General features: G+C 39.5%; 1 protein-coding gene across 4 annotated transcripts in view; it reads right to left on the minus strand.

Annotated features, from left to right (window-relative positions):
- Positions 1-2,611: 2,611 nt before the first annotated feature.
- Positions 2,612-18,495, minus strand: part of Tmlhe (trimethyllysine hydroxylase, epsilon) — a 65,098-nt gene continuing 49,214 nt past the window's right edge. Inside the window, exons 6-8 of one of the 4 annotated variants that reach the window (XM_047537099.1) lie at positions 15,480-15,716; positions 3,973-4,111; positions 2,612-3,100 (exon numbers count right to left, since the gene is read on the minus strand). In XM_047537099.1, coding sequence (XP_047393055.1) covers positions 2,969-3,100; positions 3,973-4,111; positions 15,480-15,716 — 508 coding nt within the window. In that variant the 3' untranslated portion in view covers positions 2,612-2,968. Of the gene's footprint in view, positions 3,101-3,972; positions 4,112-5,236; positions 6,571-12,943; positions 13,351-15,479; positions 15,717-18,495 lie in introns of those variants that run through there. The other 3 variants (XM_047537102.1, XM_047537101.1, XM_047537100.1) reach the window with 3 other exon arrangements.

An 18,495-nucleotide genomic window follows, 5' to 3' on the forward strand; every position in this document is an offset into this window, starting at 1 on the left:
TTTTGGATCACCGAATGAGTCAATAAAATAATGCGTAGGCTACCGAGTGTTTCCTAGGAACTCCCTGAAAACATCAGATTAGGCTCTATTCTCTATAAGAACGCTGAGTTTTCTTTCCTTTATGACTCCTGTATTCCTTACTAATTTTTTTTTCCTGTAGGTTGCACCCTGGCCTGCATGTTCTTTCGTCATTCTGCAGTGGTCAGTGAGGTTATTGTACAGCTTCATTTTCAGTGAAAGCCAGGGGAACAGAAGCCTCGCACATTCCCCACCCGTCCCACTTTCACACATAAGTCATTCAAGAATAAAGGAAAGAACGCATTAAATTTGACCCCTAGTCACATCTTGGCAATTAACATAATATTTTAAGAGAAGGGAAAAATGTCAGAAATGGAGGAAAACGGGTTAAATCCTAAAGTGCCATCAAATGGCCAAAATACAGGTTTGGATAGTGATGTCTAGTTCTCTGGAAGCACACCATTTATCAGGATGAGTCCCTGAACAGTCTCCCAGAATAATTATTTGTGCACTGTCAGTGGTGTGGGGGTGGGGGTGGTGGGAATATTATGTGGAACCCCAGCAGTCTCTAAAAACTCTATGCAAATTTCCCTCACATAATTACCAAGGTGGTGGGTTTGCTCCACAAGAGCAGTTGTGACTTGTACTTTTAAGTTCTTCAGAGATGAGCTGGATAGAGATGAGTCTTCTTAGAAATTATAACACTATAACTTGAATTCAGTTCCCAGGTTATCGCTGAGCTTGTGCTACCAAACAATTCCTACAGTGTCTACGGTTTGAGGACACTACAAGGAAATATCTAGGGTTTCAGCAAAACCCTTCAATCCATAGGCCTCTGAAAAGGGCTATCCCAAGGAATCAATCATCTAGCCCGTTGATTCTCAGAGTATGGCCTAAAGCCTCTTGGAGGGCTTGGGTAAGTCCAGCGACTCAGGAGGCTGAGGCAGGAGGATCGGTAGTTCAAGGCAAACCTCAGCAACTTAGAGAACAATAAAAAGGGCTGGGGATATGGCTCAGCGGTTAAGCACCCCTGGGTTCAATCCCCAGTACATCCCCTCCCCCCCCAACCCTGAAACAAAGACTTGGGAGTTTCTGAGGCCCTTTTCATGGGTCTGTGGGACAAAACGATTTTTCCACATTTTTATTGGTACATTATAATTGTACATAATGGTGGGATTCATTACATACTCATACGTAGACACAACACAACTAAATAATTTGACTAATATCGTCGTTGCCCACTATTTCCTTTTCCCTCCCCTCTTCCCTCCCCCTGGTCCTCCCTTTCTTCTACTCTACTGGTCTCCCTTCAACTTTCATGAGATCTCCCCACCTTTCCTTTTCCTTTTCTTCTCTCTAGCTTTGACATATGAGAGAAAGCATACAAACCTTACGACTTTCTGAGTTTGGAGGAATGGAACCACTGTAGGACCCAGCTATACCGCTCCTCAGTATTTACCCTAAAGAATTGAAGTCATCAAACTAGCAATACAGGGATGAAACATTTTTACGATAACAGTAAGGTGATATTTCCTTTCTTCACTCCCATTATCTCGTGAGTATCCAGAGAACTTTTCCAGAGGCCACACGACATGTGACGATGCTGTCTCTGATAGCTGAGGGATGTGTGCTTCTGTGTTCTTGAATTTTAGACGTTTCTTACTCTTAATATCTAAGATAATTATTATCAGTAGGTACAACCTAAACCCAAGACCTCTTTGAGATCCTCAGTAGTTTTTCAGGGTGTTAAGGTGCTTCTGCAGAGCAGAGTAAACACTCTTCAGAGTGAAGAGACAACCTACACAATGGGAGAAACAACTATTTCCAAACCATACATGTGACGCAGGTTGATATCCAGCATACATAAAGAACCCAAATAACTTGGTAGCCTGAAAGCAACCTGATTAAAAATGGGCAATAGACGTAGGTCAGTGTGACTCCAAGGAAGACATTCAGATGGCAGACAGAGACATGAAAACATGCTGAGCAACTCTAATCATCAAAGCTATGCTGGACAACACTATGATACCACCTGAAATACCACCTGAGCCCTCTAGAATGGCAGTTGTCAAGAAAAATGTTGGTGAGGATGTGGAGAAAAAGGGACTCTTACACATGGTTGGTGGAAATGTAAGTCAGTACAGTGATGATGTATGACAGTATGGAGGATCCTTATGCAATTAAAGGTAGGTCTACCATATGATCCAGCTACCTCACTTCTGGTATGTATCCAAAGGAAATGATTATCAGCACACCAAAGAGATCCTTGTGTGGTCTTGTTTATTGCTGCATTATTCACAATAGCCGTGATGTGGAATCAACCTGGATGCCCACGAATAGATGAATGGATAAAGGAAATGTGGTACATATGTGCAATGGAATACTATTCAGTCATGAAAGAATGCTATCATTTATATAAAAATAGATGCGACTAGAGAACATTATGTTAAATGAAGTGAATCAGAAAGAAAGACAAGTACCAAATGTTCTCCCTTGTGGATACTAAGACCAAAATTTTTATGAATTGTTGACTTATCAGTATTTTGTCATTTCTAGGATGCATTTCATTCCAACTGTCCTGGTCTTTAAGAAAAATTTACCTACTCAGTATTATTGCTTTGATTTCAATATGGAGAATCAAATAAATTTTCTATATTTCTGAAGCACTAATAGTGACCAGAATTATCTCAGAAGTTTTAGAAAACATGCAGGCTCCTGTTACAGCTTGGGGGAGAGATCTACCCCACTAGATGGTTCTGAGATACATTAGGTATCTCAGAAGCCCCTCCTGTCTCTAACACGTTCCCATGCTAGAGAAAGGGGCAGCTTCTGCTTCGTGGGGATGGGACAAAAGAGACAACACGAAGTAGATTCTGACACCGTATTCTGCTGATAAGAAATTCTGGTAGCCAAGGTGCCAGGTATGTTCATAATCCCAATGCTGTCAAACTTAAGCCTGAAGCCCCAAGAGACGAGCAGTGTTTAAGACATCATCTCTTGTTAAATAGCAGCCACAGAGTTGGCGGTAGCCAGTGAAGGATTCCCTGCCATGTAGGACTCGCCAGTTGTCTATAAATAGGACCTGTGGATGAATAAAAAGAGAAAACACCATCAGAACAAGGTGAAACCCACAGAACCCTAAATCAGAAGAGATCATTTAAAAAGAAAAGCTTTAGGTTGTTCTATGGTTATATTCTGTGCGATATTTTTATTTTTAAACTACACAGACTTTTGGAAGCCTAGATGTGTATAACCCTGTAGCAGGATAAATGGAAGTTACAAGGACTATTGTCGGTAGTAAACGGGCCCTGCATTTGAGGGGTTTGTGTTTCTTGAGTAATTGTTCTTTTGAAAGCAAACCATGTAATTGGTTTCTTTCTTTTTCTTTTCTAATTCTTACTCTATACTTTCTCAAAGGGTTAAACTATTTTATTATGTTACATGAAGAGATTCTTCATCCAGAGGAAATACAGATGAAAAAAAAAAATGGAATCATGAAGGTGCAGGGACTCTTAGGGATCACCTAGTTAAATCCCCTCATCATTCACATTGAGTCACAGATGTCAAAGATGGGGTGGGGCCTGCTCCCAGGTCATTCAGTGAGTGAGTGGCAGGACCATGGCCAACACCTAGGACTTTTTTCTGTTTCCTTTGCAACATCATGACACACATTAAACAGGTACCCTTTATTTATTTATCCATATTTTTTTTATTTTTTGGTACTAGGGATTGAACCCAGGCTGTGTTACCACTGAGCTCCATCCCCAGCCCTTTTCATTTTTAAAATTTTTGAGACAGGGTCTCACTAAGTGGCTGAGGCTGGCCTTGAACTTGCAGTCCTCCTGCCTCAGCCTCCCGAGTCACTGGGATTGCAGACTTGCACCACCGTGCCCGGCTTTCTTCACTGCTTCTCTGTAACAAGCTTATTTGACATATTTAGAGTTTAGGACCTACCCTCCCAGGCTTTAGTTTGACCCAAAGCTCATTCTCAGGTCTCCTCAACTCAATTGTTAGAGTCCGATGTGCTGTATACCAACGATGAACGACATCATAAGGTACGGTGTTGATGACAGCTCGGTCATAGTTGTTGTACCTAACAGAATTGTGGGAAAGAAAGATCTCAAACACACAATAAAGACATCGGTTGCTTATTGAACTACTTCACATATGGCTTTCTCTGCATTCACTACTTGTTCTACAGATGAGCTGACAATAAGTCAACATTCTCTTAGGTGTACAGGATTGGAGAGAGGACCTCTTCTGCCTGCTGATCATGTTTTGTTTTTCTCTGTAGAACCTGGGCACAGGGGATAGAAGCTAAGTTCCAGTTGGTTTTTCCCATCTTAGGATATGATGTTTTATCTAACGCATATTTCATGGAGTAAGTCCTTCTTGGTCAAAGTTCATGGAAGCATTGGGGAAAGATCTGAGCTTGCCCCTCATCAAGCTGAGATGGGCAAGGTAGGCTGTATTAACAAAGCTTTCTTTTTAATGACTTATACCTTCTCATGTGTCTCCCTTTGTGGGAGAAATGCCAGCTATAACCTTGTGTACAGTTCGCCCAAGGATCTTCATGAATTCATTCAATACTAGCATTTATATGAGCCTGTGCTACATGCGAGAAAGTGTGTCAGGCACTAAACACACAATGATGAACATGGCGGACGTGATCCCAAACTTTGCGCAGTTTATGCTCTATTAAGGAAGATAAATGATAAACTAGAAACAAATACATAAATAATTTCAGCTAGTTGCAGATGGTAAGAAGAAAAATTGGTGTTATGTGTTTAAGCATGCCTGCGAAATCTATTTCAGATGGGGTGCTGAGTGCTGAGCTTTTTTAAAAAAAGAAGTGACATTGGAGCTGGTACCTGGGTGATGAGAGACCAGCAATTCAACCGACTGAGGGAAGAGTGTTCCAGGCAGAGGGAATAGCAAGTACAAAGTTGTGGGGTAGAAAGGCATTTTATTGTGTTTGCAGAACAACAAGAAGGCCATGTGGCTGGTGGTGAGTAAGCGAGGGGGGTCACGGTGGGAGGAGTGATGCAAAGGAAGTTGCCAGGGGTCAGACAATGTGTAACCATGCAGATCACGGTAAGGACTTTGGACTTTTTTTGTGTGTGTGAGCACCATGGGAAGCCACTGGAATACCCTAGCTTGGATAATGGATTTCTGTTTTGGCTAAGACAAATTAACTTTTTTTTCATTAAAATATGTTTTATTTTTACAGACTGCATTTTGATGCATTGTACACAAATGGGATACAAATTAACTTTTTACTGAAATATAACACACACACACAGAGCAGAGAAATACATCTTGATGAATTTTCATGACGAGATCACATCTCTATCACTACCTTCCAGATAAATAAGTAATTAACTAGAAGCCCATAACCTTTCCTCATGGCCCTCTCCAGTCATGCCCCTTCCCCTACCCAAGGGGAACTACTATCCCAACTTCTATTGCCAAAGATAAGCATTTACTGTTTATGAGAAACAAAACTTTATATAAATGGAATCATACATATCGACTACATCCTTATTGACATCTATATGTATCTACACGCATCTTCATACATATCTACAATATCTAGTCTTTCATATCTATTTTCCTTCATTTAGTATTAGATTGAGGACATCATTGTTTAGCAGTAGTTTGTTCATCCTTGGTGCTGTATAGACTCTAATTTTGTGAGCACAGCATGGTTTATTTATCCATTGTATAAGTAATGTTGGTGAATATTTGAGTACTTTCCAGTTTGGAAGCACTACAAATAGGGCTGCTGTGAACAGTCTCTTACATTGCCTTTTGGTGAACATCTGTATTCACTTCTGTTTGATAAACTCTGAAGATGTGGAATTTCTGGGTCATAAGTATGGGTATGCTCAGCTTGAGCAGACACTGCCAAAGAAGTTCTTTGCAAAGAGAAATAAACATCCAGTGGTCCCCTTCCTGGGTATCAGAGAATGTTGGTTGGTTTTAGTACATAGCACAATCAAAGCCAATATTCTTAGTTTTCCCATATGTAAAATGAGCATAGTAACACCTGCTTAGTGGATCTCATAGGGATACCATGAAAATCACATGAAAGAATGTAACAGTGCTTCCTCCCAGGTTTTGAGGAGCCATGCCCAGAGGGAGAACAGGGTGACGAAGCATAGTCTTCACCAGTCTTGACCCCCATTGCTACTTCCAGAAACTTCCAGGGTTGTGTTAGGTACTTCCACGAATATTTCATTCACTCCTTTCACGATTCCAGAAGGGAAGGAATTGTTAACTTCCTTTTAGACGTTAGGAAACTTGAAAGTCAGATTAAACGTGTCACAGGGCTCATATAAGTAGCAGACAGGTTTTAAAGTCAGGTTTCCCTAATACTTTGACTCATTGTTTATACCTGAGAACAGAAGACCAATGTAATTTCTGTGTACAGTTTTTCCTTAAGACAATTTTTTAACGGATCACGACTGCAGTCTCCTGGCTTCAGATGGAGATTTACAGTTTATGAACGTTTCCATATGTAATATCTTATTGACCCTCTGTGTTATAATCCTGTGAGGCAAGGAATACAGCTATTATTATTATCTTACTTTATAGATAAGAAAAAAATGACAAAGCCCTGTGATTTGCCCAAGGCCACATGGGATCTAGTATTAACTTTTTATATGAAATGATGTTGTTTCCTAAGGCCACTAACAGGAAGCAGCCAGTAAAGTCTATTACAAACTAGCAAAATAGCTGTGTAATGTTCTTTTGATTAAAATGAGACTATTCCTAGGTTTTTGCACAAAATGATGTCATCATATTATTGTGTAACTTTTCTTCTTCTTTTTTTTTTTTTTTTTTTTTAATTTTTCCTGCTTTGATGTGAGGCAATAGAGGCCTGGGAGTAAAGGGAAGAAAACAAAGCAAGAATTTATTTGATAGGAAAAGCCATCCCTCTTATTACTTGCAAATATTTTCCAAGTAAAGAGAGCTCAATGATTGAATAGCAGTTGCATTTGAAGAACTTGAGCAAAAAGATGGCTCTTTGAAGTGACCAACCAAACTGATAAACTCTTAGCTAGTCTGAACAGGAAAAAGAAAAAGAAAAACAAAAACACGGAGTAAAATTTACCAGTATAAAGAATCTGGCATTACTGTAGAATCTATAGATATGAAAATAGTAAGAAAATGTTACGAGTGAATTTATGACTGCAAATTTGAAAACTTAGATAAAATGTACAAATTTCTTGAAAGAAGCACCAACTAAAGATTAAACAAAGATCTTATTAGCTCTCTGTAGATGAAAAAAGGTTGAATTTAATGTCCAAAACCCTCCCCAGAAGTAAACTCCATCCTTAGAGAATTTGCCTGGTGAACTCTAACAAACATTTGAGTATTGTGTTACAAACGAAAGGTGATGGGCCCTGTAATCGGATGGAGCACCCTTACAATTGAAGAATATAGCATTACGGCACAAACTCTTTGGTAAACTGAATTTTACCAGGTCAGGATGATACCAAAATGTGACAAAACTCATTATGAGAAAAGAAAACTGGAGACCAATGTCCCCTGGAAACTGGATGCAAAGTTATCACTTAAGCTGAAACCAGCTATGTATATATGTCAGTTAGCAATTCATTGCCTCTCAGTTCCAAAGGCACCTTTCTGTATATGCTCCTGATATATAAGAATCCCACTTCCTTCATAGTAAGCACAATGTTAAGCTTTCTCTGTAGAGAGCGCTGCAAGGACACTAAAAGAAGAAGACCTTTCCCTGCTGTTTCTGGCCCTGTGCAGGATTCTGTACTGTGAGTGTGAAGACATCTGCTAGAGCCAACTCCAGCCTCTCAGTCAGAACTTGGTCCCCATGCTACTACGTAGCCTCAGTTGGGTGATAACCTTTCCACAGACCTCTTGTCATGATAAACCAGAGAGCCCCCATCACAGCCTGCCGGTAGCCGCCTATCTACAGCTGCTGCCTGTAACCTTACCTGCTTGGACTCTCTGGGCAAGCCCCTTCTTGAACTGCGCACGGCCTCCTATGTCCTGCAGTGATACGCACTGAGAAGACATTCTTTCTGCAAGGTCTCACCCCTCACCCCCACCCCATGCAACCCATGTGCTCTGAAGTCTTCCTGCTCTCATGTGCACCCAGACTTCCATGACACACTCAAGCTATCAGTTGCTGATGGCCTGCCTCCCTCCTTCCATTCCAGAGGATGGTCTATTGTTTGCTCAGAAACTCCAGGTCAGCTTTGACCTGGCCAAAGAAGAAAATGGCTCTGCTATCAGGCAGCTGAAGCACACCACTCATTCTTGAAGGTCTGAACCTTCCGGGTTTATCCAGGTTTATCCTTCCTTACCTATTTGGCCTCAGCCCTCGAGCACTCTACTGATTTTCCTTTTATTTTGTACTCACTATTTTATCACACTTCCTAAATCTTTATGTTAATAGTCCCTGTTTAACTTATTGTGTGTTCTGCTGACTGGACTCACACACACGCACACGTGCGAGTGTGTGTGTGTGTGTGTGTGTGTGCACATGCTAATGTATGCAAGCAGGGCTTATGCCAGCAGTTCAAGGTTGGTAACTGAGTGAGAATTTCCAGCGATCATCTCCCTGAAGGAAACACAAATGGAAACAACTGTTTATGCACCAAACTACCTCCACAAGAGCTAAGGAAGCCAGGTGGGACACCATAGCACCACAGTGCTGGGTTCAGTATAATCATAAGGTGCATCAAAGATGGCAGGAAGGAAAGAGTTGCCTGCATCACTCCTACCCCAACTCCAAACAGTGCAGCATGGAGAGAGGCGCCTCCCACGTGGAGGAGGGGGAGGGATTTAAGTCCAGGTCTTAGACTTGAAACCTGCTACCAGTCCTGCTGGGGTGAAACCCAGTGCCTGGCAGAGCCCATGATTCCTGTGCCCAGGCTAACAGTCTCCATAAACTGAGCTGCTGGAATCGGGTTAGCCAAGGAGGCCAAGGGACTGTTTCCACTTACCCCTCCTCCAGTCTTAGGCAGCAGAAAAGGAGGCGAGACTCTACCTCCTGGGGAACAGGACAGAAGAGCAGCACACGACGACTTTGACTTTGAACTCAGTGTCTGGCCCACAGCCATGAGACCGAGCACCAGTGTCTGGCCTCCTATACCCAGGCCAGAGCTCTCAGGTGGAGCTCTAGACCTTCCCTGGTACCTATGAGACAAACTCATTTTAGCCTGCATCACTGTCAGCTGTGGTGTGAGAGTTGGTGCACCCCCGCAACAGTACAGGTCCCTGCATCTGAAAGACCTGTGTTATGGTTTGGATGTGAGGTGTCCCCCAAAAGCTCACACGTGAGACGATGCAAGAAGGTTCAGAGGAGAAATGACTGGGTTGTGAGACTCTTAACCCAATCAGTGAAAATCCCACGATAGGGATTAACTGAGTGGTAACTGGAGGCAGGTGGGGTGTGACTGGAGCTGGGAATTGGCGGCATGGCTTTGGGGTATATATATTTTGTATCTGGGGACTGGAGTCTCTCTCTGCTTCCTGATCACCATGTGAGCCACTTCCCTCCGCCACACTCTTCTGCCATAATGTTCAGCCTCACCTCGATCCCCAAGGATTGGAGCCAGCCTTCTATGGACTAAGACCTCTGAAACCATGAGCCCTCAAATAAACTTTTCCTCCTCTACAGTTGTTCTGGTGGGGTCCTTTTAGTCACGGCAGTGAAGTAGCTGACTAAAACAACCCAGATGTGGTCCGGTTTAGCATCAGCTTGGACAGCCAAGGGACTGTCCCCACCAACACTACCCCAGCCTTGGGCAGCAGAATGAGAAGCAAAACCCTTCCCTCTGGGAGACGGGGCAGGAAAGTGAGCACAGGACCATGCTTGGAACTCGGTTGCCAGGCTTGTGAAACCTAACACTGAGGAGATCCTAAGAGCATCCACCCGCAGGCCGCTGCCTGAAAACAAAGCCTCTGGACCTACCCTGATGCCAGGGTGGACACAACCCCTGCTGATCAGACCTCTATTTTAGCCAGCATCACCTAGGACCGTTTGCAGAGGTCTTGGGCCACGAGTCAACCTCAGCAGTAAAAAGCACATAGCAGAGTGAGTCTTGGTCCCACCCCAGTGTTGGGTTGGTCTCAGCAGGTTGTGGGCTCCAGATGTTATTTGGCATTGTAGTGTTGGTGGGCACGGGACTGCCCACCCTTTCCTCCCTCATGCCCAGGCAGCACAACATGGAGAGAGGAATTGTCTGCTGAGAGTAAGAAAAGGGAGGTAGGTGCCAAGTTTTGGCATAGGAGCCTGGGGCTGTTCGCTCCTCAGTGAGGCCCAAAACCTGGCAGAATCACATGGTACTTGAACACAGTACAGTGAATGTGGATGAGGCATGTGAGCCTACCCTGGCCACAGGTGGACGCTAGCAGGTTCAGACCATTCTTCTTAGGCACTCTCCAAGTTCATGACGGACCACAAACCAACTGTGAATTTGGGGCAAACCTGGACATGGGGTACCCTGTACTGCTGAAACATCAAAATCATATCAAGTATCTTTTCTGATTACAGGGCAACAAGATGAGGAAGACTTTGGAAACTATACAAACACAAAAATTAAGCAGCTTACTCCTGAACAACCAATGGGTCAAGGAAGGAATTAAGAAGGAAATTTAAAAATGTCTTGGAAGAAATGAAAATGGAAACATAAATACCGAAACCTATGGGATATGACAAGAGCACTACCAAGAGAGAAGTTTATAGCAATCGACGCCTACATCAAAAAAGTAGAAAGATGGGCTGGGGCTGGGGCTCAGTGGTAGAGCACTTACCTGGCACGTGTGAGGCATTGGGTCTGATCCTCAGCACCGCATAAAAATAAATAAATAAAACGAAGGTATTGTGTTTGTCTACAACCAAAAAAAATTTTTAAAAGCAGAAAGACCTCACACAAATGACCTATCACACACCTCAAAGAACTAGGAAAACAAGACAACCCAATATTAGTGAAAGGATAGAAATAGTAAGATCAGAGCAGGAATAAATGAAATAGAGATAAGATTACAAAAGGTCAACAAAATGAAGAGCTGATTCTCGGACAAGGTACACAAAATTGACAAACTCTCAGCTGGACGAACTAGGAAAAAAGAGAAGACTCAAAATCTGAGACGAGACAGGAAAAATCAGAACTGACGCCCCAGAAATACAAAGGACCATTAAGAAGTATTATGAACAATTAGATGCCAGAAATTTGATAATCTGGAACAAATGGGTAAATTCCTGAACACATGCACCTTACCAAGATTGAATCATGAAGAAAGAGAAAACCTGAACAGATCAATAATGAGTGTTGAGACTAATCGATAATTTTTAAAAGTCATGTATCAAAGAAAAGCCCAGACAGCAAGGGAAACGATCAACAGAGTGAAGAGGCAACCCACAGAATGGGGAAAAAATGTTTGCAAACTATATACCTGACAAGGGGTTAATATCCATAATATATAAGGAACTCAACTCACTAGCAAAAAAGCAAATAACTGATTAAAGAATGGGCAATAGACCTACGTAGACATTCCTCAAAGGAAGATACACCAATGGCCCACAGGTATATGAAAGGCTTAACATCACTGACCATCAGGGAAATGAAAATCAAAACCACAATGAGATATCATCTTGCTTTAGTTAGAATGGCTGTTGTCAAGAAGACAAAGAGGGACAAACACTGGTGAAGACATGGAGAAAAAGGAACTCCTGGGCTTGGGGCTGTGGCTCCGTGGTAGAGTGCCTGCCTAGCATGTGCAAGGCCCTGGGTTCCATCCCCAGCACCTCAGGGGAAAAAAAGGAACTTCTATATACTGTTGGTTGGTGTAAATTATTACAGCAATTATGTAGAAAAGTATGGAGTTTCCTCCAAAAGTCAAAAACAAACCTACCCTATGACCCAGCTATCCCACTTCTGGGTATATTTCCAAGGGAGATGATATCAGCATACCAAAGAGACACCTGTATGCTCTTGTCTATTGTTGAATTGTTCACAGTAGCTTAGATGTGGGGTCCACCTGGATGCCCATGAATGGGTGAATGGATAAAGAAAACATGGTACATATCCACAATGGAATGCTATTCAGTCACAAAGAAAGAAAGAAAGAAAGAAAGAAAGAAAGAAAGAAAGAAAGAAATCCTATCACTTGACACAACATGGATGGAACTGCTGGAGAACATTAAGTGAAACAAGCCAGCACAGAAAGACAAATACCCCATGATCTCACTTACATGTGGAATCTAAAACTGTTTTAAGTCACAGAAGTCAGTAGGAGAAGGGAGTCGAGGATTAGGGGAAGGGTTTGGGGAGATGTTGGTCAAAGGATGCAAAATCTGCTAGGCTGGAAGAAACTGAAGAGCTCGATTGTATAACATGGGAAGTGTAGCTGATACCAATGTATTATATATTTGAAAATTGCTATGAGAGTAGATTTTTTTATATTTTCGCCACAGGAAAATGATAGCATCTGTTAATGAGCTCAATGTAGCCACTGTACAATGTATACATATTTCAAAACAACACGTTGTCCATGACCAAGATATACAATTTTTACTCGTCAATTTAAAAATAAAGAATCGGAAAAAAAAGAAGATGCTTGAGTGGACAATAAGTGCATGAAAAGATGCTCAACGTCATTAGTCACCCAGAGAAATTCAAATCAATACCCCAAGAAGGTACCCCTCATAAGGGTTAAAATTGAAAGACCGAGAACATCAGGTATTGGCAAGGACACGGAGCAGATACAATTCTCATACATTGTTGGTGACAGTGGTGAAATGGTAAAACTGCTTTGGTAAAACTTGTTGCAACTGATTATGAAGCGAAACACTCATAGACTCCCGACCCAGCAGTTCCACTCCCCAGTATTATCCTGATGAACTGAAAATACATATTCACAAAAGCAGTTTTAAGTCATGTTTATAGCAGTTTTATTCATGATAACACCAGACTGGAAACAGATCAGATGTTCATTCACAAAAGAATGGATCTAGTCCAAAATAGGCAAAACTAATATATGATGGTTAAATGATTAAACTGTGCTTTCCTTATGTATATGTGCAGGGTTTGACTGAGGAGGAGTGTGAGGGTACTTCCTGATATATTATTTTAATGTCTTCTTTTTTTGAGTACTGGGGATTGAACTCAGGGGCACTCGACCACTGAGCCACCTCCCCAGCCCTATTTTGTATTTTATTTAGAGACAGGGTCTCACTGAGTTGCTTAGGGCCTTGTTGTTGCTGAGGCTGACTCCTTGAACTGGCGACCCTCCTGCTTCACAGTCCCAAGCCACTGGGATTCCAGGTGTGCACCACAACACCTATTGACATATTATTTTACATATTGATAGGAGTTTGTGTCACATAGGTTTATGCATCTATCAGTCCTTTTTAAGTATATATTCTGTATTTTAACATCACTATACAAATTTTAACTCAACAATTTGTAAAGAAATATTGAACTTTGATATAAATGTTAAAGTATTTTAGGCATGTATCTACTCCTAAGTGCAACATATTTTAGGATGCATCAAAATGAGATCAACATGGATGGCTAGAGGGATGGATAAATGGAGGAATAGGTGATAAAAGAAGCCTAGTAATATTTTGATTGTGGATCCAGTTGGAAGGTGTATGGTTTTTCCTTGTTAAATGTTTTTAACCTTTCTGTATGTTTAAAAATATTAATAATGTTGGAAAAACTATTGAGAATCTACTCATTGTTTTAGGCAATGGGTATACAAGAAATGACTGAGGGAGAGTTTCCTAGAGGAACTTATTAAAAAAGGGAATTAGTATCAATATAGCTCCTTCTAAAAGCCAGGGGAAAAGGTAGGGGAAACTATTTTTATCTTCATAACAATAAGTATAGTAGGTATTATTATTATTTTTTAAAAATGTTTCCCCTCCTACCCCACCCTTAGTAGGTATTTTTATTGCAACTAGAAACTCATGCACAATAGGATAAGCATGGTATTGAAAACATAAATCGATAAATGGCAGTCAAGATTTTACTTAACTCTATGTATTTATCATGTCTGTACTCTTTTTCATATGTCACGTTTTGTAGTTGTCTGCACACTGCCTCTGTACTCCAAGAAGTTTTTATCAGCACTAGGGATTCAACCCAAGTCTTTGCACATACTATGCACATATTAGGCAAGCACTTCACTACTGAGTTAATCTCCAGACGTTGCCTCTGCACTCTATACTTTCTTCCTTATTGATACCATAGATTTATTTATTTATTTTTATTAATTATCTTCTATGAGGATAAGAATTTTTTGAGGGCCACAATTTTTGTGGGTTTTGCTCACAGTTGCATGTCTAGGGTCAAGGACAGTGCCTGTCTCTTGGTAGATGTTCAAGAAATATTTGTTGAGTAAACTGAATTAATGCACAGTAGCTCGCAATAAGTAAATATGAAGGACAATTCAAATGCAAAACAGCATAAGAAAAAGCTTTGTTGCGAAATGGAAAATAATCAGCTGCAGAAACCTATACACAGGGAAGAATGTACGTGTAAAACCTGACTTGTATGGAGTGATGTTGGAAGAATAAGACAGCATCAGATCATGTAGAACATTCTAAGTCATAAGGCACTGGTATTTCTCTGAAAGTCATTGAGGAGACATAGCAGGACTTAACACAGGAATGACAAGATAAGTGTTGTATTTCAGAAAAATTGCTTTAGCTATAGCTCAAATAATGAATAGAAGGTGGCTAATTGTGGAAGTAAGGAGACCAGTCAAGACTTTAGCAATGGTACAGAACAGAAGTAACAGTGGTTCCACATGGAAAGGTGGCATTGTGGACAGAAAATAGTAGATGGTTTGAGAAAAAATTGGGAGGCAGAGTTGATGATGATGGCTGTTAAGTGTGAGGGAGAGGGAAAAGCTAAAGGTGACTTATGTCTTCTGGTTTATGCAGCTTGGTGGATGGTGGTGCCCTTTAATGAAATGTGTGAAATAAGTGCAGGGGAAGGATTAAAATGAATGGAGATGATGAGTTCAGTTTTGAATATGACATATTTCATGATCCTACAAGATACCTAAGTGGTGATATCCAGGAGGCAATTGGATATATTGTTCAGGATCATTCATAAATCTGGGTTAGAGACAAAAATGTTGTTATCATGGCTTTGGATACCCTATCTGTGTGGTAACTGAGGTCAGTTTAATTAGTGGGATATTTTTATTTTAATAGATATCTTCATTTTTAAAATTCTACCTCCAATACTTGCCCCTTCCCAAAATAGTTTTCCTATGCTGTTGAACTATTTATTATTACATGGGAATTATAACAAGAATATAAATTGTTCTATAATAAAAATCTATAGAAGAGTAAGATTAAAATGTGGCAGATAAAAGGAACTTAGGAATTATCATTATATTGCAACATTGATATTTGGTATATACATTACACTGGAAGATAGTTATTTGGTACTCACCTGATCAAATAAAGCTCTTTATTCCATGGGTAGATATTTAAGACTGGCCCAACCCCAATCATGTGGTTGTGACATTCTCCAACATTTTCAATATATTCATGCTTCAATGGCACTTTGCTGAGGAGTTCAAATTGCTCAGGTGCCTTTTGAAGTATCTGTTCTGCTGCATAGAATCCATCTACTAACAGTGTCCTGCCACCTGTTCCTTCATGCTTAAGACAGTGAAACACTTGAATGCTAAGGAGGGAAAAGAAAATTCTTCTGTTCAATGGGATAGAAGAGAACACATCAAAATTCTAGAATATTATATAAGAAATGATTACTGAACCTATTTGTGTTTTCTTTTCATGAAGAAAGAAATTCCAATTTCGAATTGTTTTTCATCACATTCAGTTGTACTTTTTTGTAATATTAATCATTAATGTGTTGTGAAATATTTATGCTGCTACAGGTTTCTTTTAAATATATCTAACATATATTGAAGCCTATATATGTCTGAGAATACAAGCATGAATAAGATACTATAATAAAGTTGTATATGATATAAAATAAGTCCCATCAAAAAGAATTATTTATTTTAGTGGGGTGTTACATAATGAAATGTTTGAAGGAGTAAAGGAATGAGTTTGCTTAGTCTTAAAAATGAGGAAGAATTATACTGGAATAAGACTGAAGTAAAAAGAACATTCCAGGAAGAGAGAAAGCATGACCAAAGATATTGATGGAAAGCAACAAAGTATACTTAATGAAGAGAGTAAGAAGTTCCTATTGGCACAGCACAGAGAAATACAGAATGATTTTAAACTGTGAAATTCTATGGTCATATTAACATTTTAAAAAGACCACATGATGATGTTATGAAAAATGAACTGTTGGGAATGAAGATGACAGAAACTTGGAAAAAAATTTGGAGGATAAAGGACAAGCAAGAATCTAGAATGAGTTCTGATTTCTCACTTGTGCAGCTTTCAAAATCATAATGGTATATACTAAGACAGAGAATGCAGGAAGATGTGCAATTGGATGGTAATGAGGAGGTATGAAAGGTTGAAGAAGTTCAGTTGAATATTTAACAGGAAAAGGGAAAGTGACTATTAAACTAAAGTAGAATTTTCAAATTAATGAGGGGAAGTAAAATTAATAATAATTTAATCAAATAAATAAAAATAAGGAAAAGAAAGTTGCAGAGAAAATAAGAAAGATGGAAGGAATAAAATAAAGTAGAAATGAACAGAAATACAATTAAAATGAGAAAGATCAGTTCTTGCCATGTTGAACTTTCTGTGAAACCTATAGCTCAGGAATATGTAGTAGCCAGTCAAAGATGAGAGTAGAGTTGAACAGAAGTAGATTGTGTAATCTGTAGGTGACAATTAAAGGCAAGAAGATGGAAGAAGTCATTTGGAGAGATCATTTCTAGTATGAAAAAAGGGACAAATAGAAATCCTTGAAGAAAAATAATAGGGCCTGAAAAATGGAAAATCAGCCAGCAAAGGAGGCTGAGGAAAAATGGTCAGATATATATGAGAAAACCCAGAAAAGCAGGGATATTTAAGAAGAGAAGCTAACAGGAATAAGACATTAGGTATGGAAAAGCTAAGATAGAAGAGAGAAATCCCCAAGGACGCTGGGAAGAATGACATCCAGCCGAAAGATAAGTTTTAGAAAGGACAAGGCATGTAACAATGCAAATGATGAGACTTATGATGATAATGACTAAAATAGTAATGATAATAGCAAATTTATTTATTGAAGAATTGCATTGGAATGAGATTAAAGTGAGGAGACAGCATTCTAGAGAGAAAGCATGACCAAAGATACTGATTATTGATTGATTGATTAATTGATGATAGCTAATTCATTTATTGAACACTTGTGTTGGCAAGTATATGAAATGTTTTAAATTATATAATTTAATCTCTTAGCAATACTAATAGGTTAGTCTTATTACTAGTCCCATTTTACAGATAAAGAAACTGAAACAGAGATATTAACTTACTTGTCTACAATCACAAAACTAATGATATATATTCAAGCCAGTATGCAAATCCAGGTCTGGTGGATGCCATAGCCTTACCTCTTATCCACTATTATTACAGTGCTAATATACTTGGTCTTTGCTGTTGATTGAAAAGTGTAAAATTAAAGGCACAAACAATTGCTTATTACTGGTGTTGGTCATAGAGGGAAGAGTTAGTATTAGAATCTCAACCCCTGCCTAGCTCCTTCTCATTTCAACTCCTCTTTCTTTATACATTTCCTAGAATGAGGATGCAGGGCTGTTGGTCTCTTGATAATAATGATCAGAATCTCTGAAAGATGATTTATTATTCCTTGCCTGAACAAAACATTTTAACTTCCAAACTCTTAAAGGAAATCAATGTAACCATAATCAATTATCACCCTCTCATACACATAGTATAAATTCACATGTTCACTCACTTTACTAATATCTGTGTCTCAGGTTCATCATCTGTATGCAGAGGCAAGATAGACAATATCAAAATAACCACAGAGGTGCCTCTAATAAGTAACAAATGGTAGGAAAGTTATGATATTTATCATCTTTGTCTCAATAGCTACTGATTTGATGTGAAAAATAATTTTATTTTCAGTCATTCATCCTCTCCAATTTCTTGTAAATCATGTTCAAATACTTATTGCTTCTCAATCTTCTGACTAATATCAAGTGAAGATTCAAATACTTCTTAATATTATCCTCAAAACATCAGTGTTTACAGAACTGATCCCTCTGTAACACGATTTGAATGCAAGAAAACTGTACAAATACCAAAACTAATTAATGGTTAGCCAGTACATTTTTGGTAATTTATAATTATTTTGATTAAAAATATAAATTTAAGAAAATTAGGACTCCATTTGTGTGGTAAGGTAGAATTTCAATCACTAAAAATTTTATTCCTATGAGTCTAAAGAAGACCAAGCTAGTGTATTACAAAATGATTATGTTTCCAGGGAAAGAGAAAGAGAGTTATGCAAATCCATGGTAGTAGAA

The sequence above is a fragment of the Sciurus carolinensis genome, chromosome X, assembly GCF_902686445.1.
Source record: "Sciurus carolinensis chromosome X, mSciCar1.2, whole genome shotgun sequence".
Lineage (NCBI taxonomy): Eukaryota > Metazoa > Chordata > Mammalia > Rodentia > Sciuridae > Sciurus > Sciurus carolinensis.